The sequence below is a fragment of the Meriones unguiculatus genome, chromosome 1, assembly GCF_030254825.1.
Source record: "Meriones unguiculatus strain TT.TT164.6M chromosome 1, Bangor_MerUng_6.1, whole genome shotgun sequence".
NCBI classification, from domain to species: domain Eukaryota; kingdom Metazoa; phylum Chordata; class Mammalia; order Rodentia; family Muridae; genus Meriones; species Meriones unguiculatus.
In genome coordinates, this window is record NC_083349.1 from 59,483,099 (window position 1) to 59,492,624 (window position 9,526).

General features: G+C 51.8%; 1 protein-coding gene across 3 annotated transcripts; it reads left to right on the plus strand.

The window, feature by feature from the left end:
* Nucleotides 1–452: 452 nt before the first annotated feature.
* Twnk (twinkle mtDNA helicase) lies at nt 453–5,490 on the plus strand. 3 transcript variants are annotated; one of them, XM_060390367.1, is made up of 6 exons: nt 453–1,451; nt 1,572–1,698; nt 2,518–2,758; nt 3,165–3,272; nt 3,457–3,598; nt 4,587–5,490. In XM_060390367.1, exons 1-6 carry the CDS (start codon nt 453–455, stop codon nt 4,884–4,886), a joined length of 1,917 nt encoding a protein of 638 aa, XP_060246350.1. In that variant the 3' UTR covers nt 4,887–5,490. The 3 variants fall into 3 exon arrangements, with proteins under 3 accessions (XP_060246350.1, XP_021505402.1, XP_060246343.1); XM_021649727.2 differs by having other exon boundaries at nt 453–1,698; XM_060390360.1 differs by lacking the exon at nt 3,165–3,272 and having other exon boundaries at nt 453–1,698.
* Nucleotides 5,491–9,526: the final 4,036 nt, after the last annotated feature.

Below are 9,526 nucleotides of genomic sequence, written 5' to 3' on the forward strand. Positions count from 1 at the left end.
AGGAGGCCGGGCCTCAGCTCGTGATCTCCAGCTGTGTGGAGCGCCCCAGTAAGCGCCTGGAGTTGGGGTTCAGACAGGATGCAGAGAGCTGTGGAGATGAGAGTGGCGAGGAGAGGCCGTAGAGGTTTAGTAGACGTGAGGAGATGATACAGAGAAGCCGTTTAGATTGAGGGACCGCAGAAGGCCCTAGAAGCGAGGTGCTGGAGTGAAATTGTAAAGGACGTAGACGTGACAGGGTCGTGTAGGGGTGCAAAAATGTGAAGTAGCAGTGCACAGCAGCCAAAGGGATCAAGCCCTGTGCTCGTTAAGGAGAAGTTTGAGGAAAGATAAAGAGAGAAGCCGGCTATAGTGAGTCCGTGAGTGCCTTGTGGAAGGCTCCTAGGTCTGGCCTACTGAAGGCACCAAAACAGGCACCAAATTTTTAGCAGAAGTGACATCCCACTCCATTAGGAATGTGGCTCCTCCTCCGACGGGCATTTCCCCTCCGGATCTTGCTGCCTCTGCGTGGGGAGTGGATGGGTCGGAGGGGCCTTCCCCGAGGCCTGGCTCCAGGCCCTCCCCGTAGAAGGTACAGAAAGGAAGCCCTCCCGGCCTTAGAGGTACCAGTGTCGCCTGTGACTACAACTGAGATCCGCCAGTATTTACGAGCGCACGGGATCCCCTTCCACGATGGCCACAGCTGCCTTCGAGCACCAAGCCCCTTTGTGGGGTCCACAGACATCAAAGATCAGAAGAAAGATGCTACCACTTCCTTCCGCCTCTTCATTGACAAGACCACAGGACGCTTTCTCTGCACGAGCAGCCTAGCAGAGGGGAGCTGGGAAGACTTCCAGGCCTGTGTGGAGGGACGAGGGGATGGGACCCGAGAAGGAGCCCTACTTAGTGAGGGCCCAGAGGCTGAGGACAGGGAGGAGGTCCTGAGAATATGGAACCGAGCCATACCTCTTTGGGAACTGCCTGACCCTGAGGAAGCCCAGCTGGCTCGTGTCATGTTTGGCCTTACCAAGGTGACTGATGACACACTCAAAAAGTTCAGTGTCCGGTACCTTCGCTCTGCTCGAAGTCTGGTCTTCCCTTGGTTCATGCCTGGGAGCTCAGGATTACGTGGCCTGAAGCTACTAGGGGCTGAAGGTGAGGAGAATGGAGTTAAGTACGTGGAGACCACCATTCCCCGGCCTGGTGCCTATCACAACCTATTTGGTTTACCACTGATCGGCCGTAGAGATGCTGAAGTGGTCCTGACAAGTCGTGAGCTGGACAGCCTGGCCTTGAGTCAGGCCACGGGGCTGCCCACCCTCTCCCTACCCCGAGGGACTGTCTGCTTACCCCCAGCCTTACTCCCTTACCTTGAACAGTTCCGCCGGATTGTCTTCTGGCTGGGGGATGACCTTCGATCCTGGGAAGCTGCCAAACTGTTTGCCCGAAAACTCAACCCCAAGCGGTGCTCTTTGGTGAGGCCTGGGAACCAGCAACCTCATCCCCTGGAGGCTTTAAACCAAGGCTTAAGTCTTCCCCGTATTCTTCGTACTGCCCTCCCTGCCTGGCACAAGTCTATCGTGTCTTTCCGCCAGCTCCGTGAGGAGGTTTTAGGGGAACTATCAAATGTGGAGCAAGCAGCTGGTGTCCGCTGGGGCCGCTTTCCAGACCTCAATCGTCTACTGAAAGGGCATCGGAAGGGCGAGCTGACGGTCTTTACAGGTGATTCTTTATGAAATCACTTTTTGGAGGGTTGGAGAGATGGCTCAGTGGTTAGAGCACTGGCTGCTCTTGCTGAGAGTTTGGTTCCTAGCACCCACACAATGGCTTATAGCTGTCTGTAGCTCCAGTTCCAGGGGATCTGATGCCTCTTCTGACCTCCAAGGACACCAGGCATGCATATGATACACAGACATGCATGCAGCTAAAACACACGTACCCATAAAATAATACATATTTTTTTAAATCACTGTTTTAAGTAATGGATTAGACAATAAGGTAACAAAAGTATGTGGGTTTTGGCCACAGGCAATGTTTAATTAATTTTTTTAGATTTATTTATTATGTGTATGAATGCTTTGCCCGTATGTGTGTATGCACACAACATGTGTGTGTGGTGCCCTCAGAGGCCAGAAGTCATATCCTATCCCCAGGAACTTGTCTTACAGATGGTTGGAACCATCTTGTGGGTGCTGGGAATCAAACCCTCTGCAAGAGCAACAAGTGCTCATAACTGCTGCTTTATCTCTGCAGCCCCCTGCTGGCATGGTGAAAGGAGGCTTCCTTCCCAACTTTAGGCAGAATCTTGAATCAAGGACCAGACTTTCCTTTTTTTTTTTTTTTTATTTGGTTGCTTTGGGGCTTTTTGGGGGGATGGTGGTTTTGTTTTGTTCAAGACAGGGTTTCTCTGTGTAGCCCTGGCTGTCCTGGAACTCACTCTGTAGACCAGGCTGGCTTTGAACTCAGAGATCTGCCTGCCTCTGCCTCCTAAATGCTGCCAGACTTTCCTCATAACCCAGAGCTGTGTCCATCCCCCTATAGGGCCAACAGGCAGTGGAAAGACAACATTCATCAGTGAGTATGCCCTGGATTTGTGTACCCAAGGAGTGAACACACTGTGGGGCAGCTTTGAGATCAGCAATGTGAGACTAGCCCAGGTCATGCTGACTCAGTTTGCTGTGACACGTCTGGAAGACCAGTTGGATAAGTATGATGAGTGGGCAGACCGCTTTGAGGACTTGCCTCTCTATTTCATGACTTTCCATGGGCAGCAGAACATCAGGTAAGGTCTTCAGAGTCCAGTTACTTTGTAAGAAGATTCTTTTCATTTTATTTATTTGTTTGTTTTGAGGCAGAGTCTCTCTAGATAGCTCTGGGCTATCCTGGAACTCATTATGTAGAGCAGGCTGGCCCTGAACTCACATAACCACCTTCCTCTGCCTTCAGAGTGCTGGGTTAAAGGTGTGCACCACCATACCTGGCCCTTACTTTCATTTCTGAGAGATCACATAATATTTTTGATTTCCTTTCTGTCTCCAGTAAGAGTGCCTTCCCAGTCTCTTTAGACAGGCTTGGGGTTTTCAAAGAATGGGAAATCAGAAAAGCAGACCATCATCAGTGTTTTCAGGATGCAAGCTCTTCCCCTTGGAGTATAATTAACTATGTAAATCGCTGCTTCTCTCTCCCAGGTCTGTAATAGACACAATGCAACATGCTGTCTATGTCTATGATGTTTGTCACATAGTCATTGACAACCTGCAGTTCATGATGGGTCATGAGCAGCTCTCTACAGACAGGTGAATTCTTCTTGTCTATCTTAAACATACTTTTCTTCTCACAAAGCTGTCCAGGGACTTGAGTGTGAATCCTTAAGTAGAAGAAAGCGTAACAGGGCTGGGACAGTTTGTATGGAGGGTCTGGCTCAAGAGTGTGCGTGTTCCACCCAGTAACCTCTTCTAATGCTGAATTTCATTGCTGCAGGATTGCAGCTCAAGACTACATTGTTGGAGCCTTTCGGAAGTTTGCTACCGATAACAGCTGCCACGTGACTCTGGTTATCCACCCACGGAAAGAGGATGATGACAAGGAACTGCAGACAGCATCCATTTTTGGCTCAGCCAAAGTGAGTTGGTTTTAAGGCACTCAAGTTTTGAAGAGTTAGAAAGACAAATGTAACTAGAAACAGTCCTTGTTCTGCCTTAGCTCCTCATGACTGTCCTGAGAAAAGCAAGAGGCAGTGGCTCTGGGGCCATGACATGAGGAGCAAGGGATGGTAGTTGGTTCTTTGCCTCTAGGAGCTCACATCCATTAGCAGCTGAAAGAGTCAGGTCGTGATTGCAGCTTAGTGGGATGAGAGCTGTGATAAGCACACAACTCCTTGGGGAGTTATCCTGTGACATCTGGGGAGACTTCCTAGTGGCCATACCAACAACAGTCATACTGAGGTTTCCATATCAGTATGATATCTGATCATCAAATAAATGGGAAGGCCAGGGGGGCTTGTGTTCAATTCCCAGCACCCACATGGTAGCTCACAACTATCTAACTACAGTTCCAGGGAATCTGACACCCTCACATAGACATAAATGCAGACAAAATACCAATGCACATAAATTTTTTAAAAATAGGTGGATAGATAGATAAATGGGAAGGCCTTTTAGAACACAGGACCAGCACTGGTCTCCAGTGGTCTTCTGAATTCCTTTTACATATAAGGCCTGAGCTAGGTAAGGTTGAGGATCAAAATCTATGTCACTTTGAAAACAAACATGGAACAAGAATAGTGCACAAGTTAAAAAAAATTGGTGGTAGCCAGCCGTGGTAGCACACGCCTTTAATCTGAGCGCTCGGAGAGGCGAAGGCAGAGGCAGGTGTCTGGCACCATGTCCATATTGGTGCCCATAGAAGGACACATTGGATTCCCGGGACTGGAATTACAGTTGTGAACTGTAGGTTCTGGCAATTGAACCTGGGTCCTCTGAAAGAGCAGCCAGTGCTCTTAGCTCCTGGGCCATCTCTCCAGCCCTTCCTTTTCCCATTCTTGCCACTCCTCCCCACACCCTCAACCTTTCTTTCTCTCCTATGTCTTCTTTCTCCTGCCTCTCCTTTAGGCAAGCCAAGAAGCAGACAATGTTCTGATCCTGCAGGATAGGAAGCTGGTGACTGGGCCAGGGAAGCGCTATCTCCAAGTGTCCAAGAATCGCTTTGATGGAGATGTAGGTGTCTTCCCACTTGAGTTCAACAAGAGTTCTCTTACCTTCTCCATCCCACCCAAGAGCAAAGCCCGGCTCAAGAAGATCAAGGATGACAATGGACTAGTGGCTAAAAAGTCCTCTTCTGCCAAAAAAGGGGCTGTGCACCAGAACTCTGAGGCTGACTTAGGCCAGGACCCGAGCCCCTCTCAGTCTTGAAGGTGAAAACTGAATCGCTGCTTGCTAAAATGAGTCTGATGGACCAGGCTACCACACAGACTCTTGGCCTTCTGCTAGGGCTCTTGCATATAGTCCTGAGCCATGGAACCTTCCCAGCCTAGGGCTGCACTCCATGGTGAAAAACTTTAATTATGGAGTAATTAGGCATTGAGCAGAGTGCATGAGGACTGGAAGTGGCCTTGTGAACCTCTGGAGAAAGGGGTCCAAGCGGAGAAACATACTCAAACCTCAGGTCAGATAATGAAGGCAGGCCCTGAACAGGAGGCTCCTGCTGAAACACCAGCATTTTGGCATTCAGAGCCGAAGAATGATACAGGGGGCACCAAGCCTCTCTGCCGTGTAGAGCCAGGCATAAAGTACTTGCTAGACCTGATTCCAAGTGTTTTTCCTGTACTATCAGGGCCTCAGAGATGGGAGCGCCCTTCCACTGGATTGCATGGACACAGAACCATGGAAAGAAGCTGTGAGCACACAGTGCTTGCCCCCTGGATACTGATTCTACTGTATGCTGCCTCTGACAGCTGGAGCTAGGACTCTTTGTAGAGCCATTTCCAGTTTGAATGAAACATTTCTATTGCCTTTGTTTCTGTGCTTTTTCTTACTTGTCCACCAGGTGTCTCCCCACACTGATTGGATTTCCTCTCTGAGTTGGGAGTAAATGGGTCCTTTTCCCTACCTCAGCCTTGGTGCCATGGGCTCCCGGAAAGCAGGGAGCAGTACAAGGGCTTCACATTCCACCCCCTACAAACACACCTTCCCTTGGCATAGGGGTGCAGAGTGGTGGGTGAACTTACTGAGGACTCCATGAAATCACTGACGGAGGTGTAGGTCAGTGGGCCATACCCAGGCCTTGCCTGACCGGCTATCCCTCTTCACCTGGGAGGTGAGCCATTCACATTTCTCAACAGAGACTCAAGAATCAGCCCTAACTGGGTGTGGTGGTGAATGCCTTTAATTCCAGCACCTGGGAGGTAGAAGTAGGAGGATCAGCAGTGCAAAGTTATCCAAAGCTGTACAGTTGGAGGCCAGAATGGGATGCTCCAAACCGTGTCTCAGAAATACAGTCATCCTCCTCGTCTGTTTCCTTCTGGAAGCCTGTCCTTTCTCCTTAATATGTGCTAGCACCCCTGAGAATTCATTAAAAATGCAGAGCTTAAGCTCACTCGTGCTCTATCTCCTGCCTTTACATATTGCAGTTCTGGAGTCTGGTGTGGAGTATGGATGCCTCAGTTTAACAAGCACTACAGAAGATTGTAAAAGAAATGACCCACAGACTGCCAGGCATATCACTAAACGACCTTTTAATTTCACTTCCTTTGGTACCCTAAAAGTACCAGTTTCAAGATGTTTAGTTTGGGGTGCTGGAAAACCTCTGCTACAGGTAGAGGGAGGTTTTTTACTCCCTAGAGGAAGAACAACCTTTTCAAGTCAACCTGAGAGGAAGCTTTTAGAACCGGATGGAAGAGTCCAGGGTTTCTGAGAACTCTAGCCACAAAGAGCTGAAAGAAATGCTTGCAAAGCTGTTGATGGCGGGGAAGAACCTAGGGGTGGGGGTAGCTCCTCCACGGTCTGCCTTCTTGGGGGTCTCTCCCAGACTGGCTGGAGCCGGGCCTCTCTAATCCTGCAGTAATCATTCCCAGCAGTTGGCTGCTCTAGGCCTCATCCAGGGTCTGAAATATTTAACTCAGCCATGCTTTCCAGATGTACACAACAAGATCATTTCCACCTATAAGGGCATGGATTCCATATTACTCTCCCTAGAATGTCTGGTGTGTTTTCAGAAAATCCTTCAGTTTTGAGTTTGTGAGGGCCGTACAATTAGTTTAGAGAAACAGATACACATTTGTCTGTCTTGCTCCACCCTCCCTAGCAGACACCCCCACACAGCACAAACCAGAATGATGGGGAGGAGGGAAACTAACACACCCCCTACGCCAACATTCCATTTCCTACCTGCCCCAAACTCCCTACAGCAAGATCTAGCACCAAGTATGTTCAGGAGCCATTGGGGCCTAGAAGGCAGGAAGAGATCAGTCCCTATATTGAATATACAGTCCCCAGGAGCCACTTTATATCTATATTCTCAAAGTGGCCTGAGGCAAATCACCTGAGGTGAGATAAGTAGTTCTGTTTTCAGCTTACTTAAGAATGTTCCAGAGACCTGGAAGGGTCTGATCCAGCATCAAATTAGATCTGCAGGCCCTGCTTTCACACTGACACTGCCTCTCACATGGCTGTGAGGGACCAGGTTTAGGTGGTCAGCAGCTGTTAACTCTGGAGGAGTTTGCGAAGAGTTGGTCTCCTGCAGCCCAAGTACTCAGGCAGTGGGTGGCTCAGACAGCTATAGACTTTTAGACTTTTCTACACCACACCTGGTATGCCAGGGAGGAAGGGAGCCATTGGTACCTCCCCGAAACACAGGCCAACTTCCTGTTTGTTCTTGTGGGTGGGACTTTATGAGTCTAAGGGAAGCCTAGCCTCGTCCTAAGCGGGACCAGGGCTAGCAGCGACCTCACCTGGATAGATAACTACTCTAGGACAGCTCCAGTCACCCCCAAGCCCGAGTGTGTGCGTGTTGGGGTGTGTGTGTGTGGGGGGGGTTCTTATGAAACTCGAGACTTCTTTGTCTGCTTCATAGGGATTTTCCCTCGTCTCATTGTGAGCAGAGTGGACCGGATTGAGTTCCCTACAGAGCAGGAGAGGGTGCTAGAGTCATCAAACTCTTTAATTAAAGCATCCAGGTAGCTTAGCCCTCAGTTACATCTGCGCTTCCCTTAGGTCAAAAGTCAGTAAGCTGTGCAGTCGAAAGGCCAGTGAGACAGCCTTAGAACACCGTCACGCTACTTTTGGACTGGGTGCTGGGTCGGACTACTTTTGGGTTGGGTACTAGGTTAGCTATTGGGGGAGTGCGGGGCAGACCACTCCCCTCTGGTGGGGGGGCGCGGCTTCAGCCGCCCCGCCCCGCCCCACTCTTTCAGGTCGGGCCTGGCGGGAGCGGGAGCCCGGAGCCGGGAGCCCAGAGCGGGCTGGAGAGTCAGAGTTCTCCCGCGGCGAGGAAGTAGGCACGCTGGAGCAGGAGCCCGGCAGAGAGGGAGCAGCGGCGCAGGTGACGCGGGGTGAGTGATGGGGCCGACGGGGTGCAGGAACTCCGGCATCCCGCACGTTCTCACTTTAGAGAGAACTTTTCCTCGTCTTGAGAAACGGGATTGGGGTGAGGAAGGGGTCCGCACACTTGAGCGCGGGCGAAATCTGAACAGCCAGGGGCCAGGGAAACACACAGACGCACGGACATCCACTCATGCATAGACCCATGCATTCACTTAGGACACGAACACATGTGCGCTCTCGAGAAAGGACAAGCAGAGCGAGAGACCCTAGTCGTTCCAGTAGCGGTGCCAACGGCCCGCGCGACCCCCCGCGACACGGACGCTGAGTTTGTCTGCCCGAGGCAGAGGGAAAGGGGCTGCGCTGAGAGTGGCGGCGGGGGCGGGCGGGGTTTGTCGAAGGCTGTTCCTGCTTCCCGGCCGCCAGCCTGCAGGTGAAGACCGAGACGTAAACAGGCGTTGAGCACGTGATTGCTTCTCAGACGGGTGGGCAGAGTTCCCCTAACCCTGTCTAGGCAGGGACACCCCTTCTCATCCAACTCTCCCTTGGTCCTAGCGTGTTTGTTTCTCTCTGTACAGGGCTTTAGTCTGTCCTCCACTTGGGATGGTGATAAACCCTCTCACCCAGAATGGGAGCTCAACACCCCCGGGGGGGGGGCCTGGGTGGCACGGTAGGCTCGCAGAAGGTTGGACGGGGTGGGGTTACTTGGGCTCTCGGAACGCGTATCCTTGAAAGGTATCCGAGAGAGAACCTTGATGGCCCCGGACAGCTGCCCCGGTCTCATAGACCCAAGTCAGCCCCAGGAGCAGCTGTCTGTAGGTCTTCTTCCTACGCCACCTCTACCCCGTGCAGGACTGGGCACAAAAAGCCCACCCATGCAAGAGGAACAGCCTCCGCTCGCCCCTCGCCATGGGGAACGCAATAAGAGTAAATACATCCTTAAACCCTCAGGGGAGTTTGCCTCCTCTAGGAGGAAGAAGGACCAGAGATCCCCATCTCTAAGAAAATGTAGGAGGGGGCTGCAACCCTAGGCCTCTCTCCCCCTCCCGCCCCTACCCTTCATCCCCTACCCCTCACCCCACCACACGCTGAGCCCAGCTGCTGCCTGAGCTTCTGGGCAGGAGGCCAGAAAGGGGAGGAGGCTCTCAGTGCTCCAGGAGGCAGGGATCAGGGCAAGGCCAGGGGAGGGGGTCTCTGCTGGGGAGAGGGGTTCAGTCTGTTCTTGTGAAGCTGAGGGGCTGGAGTGAGCCTGAGGGTGGCTGGGCTGTGTTTCCCTTTCCAGGGAAAAAGAAAGAAAAACAACCCTTTCCATGGAGCTAAAAATAGAGCTGAGAGTCGGCCAGGCTGTGGCCTGGAGGGGGGGGATGCTTCTTCCTGGGGCTGAGCCCAGCTCTGGCAGGCCTTGGCCCTGGGGGTTGGAGGGGCAGTAGAGAAGGGAGGGTGGCCTTGCCAGAGGCTGTGAATGTCAGCTGACCTGACCAGGTCACAGAGACCCCTCAAGGGAAAGTGGGTTG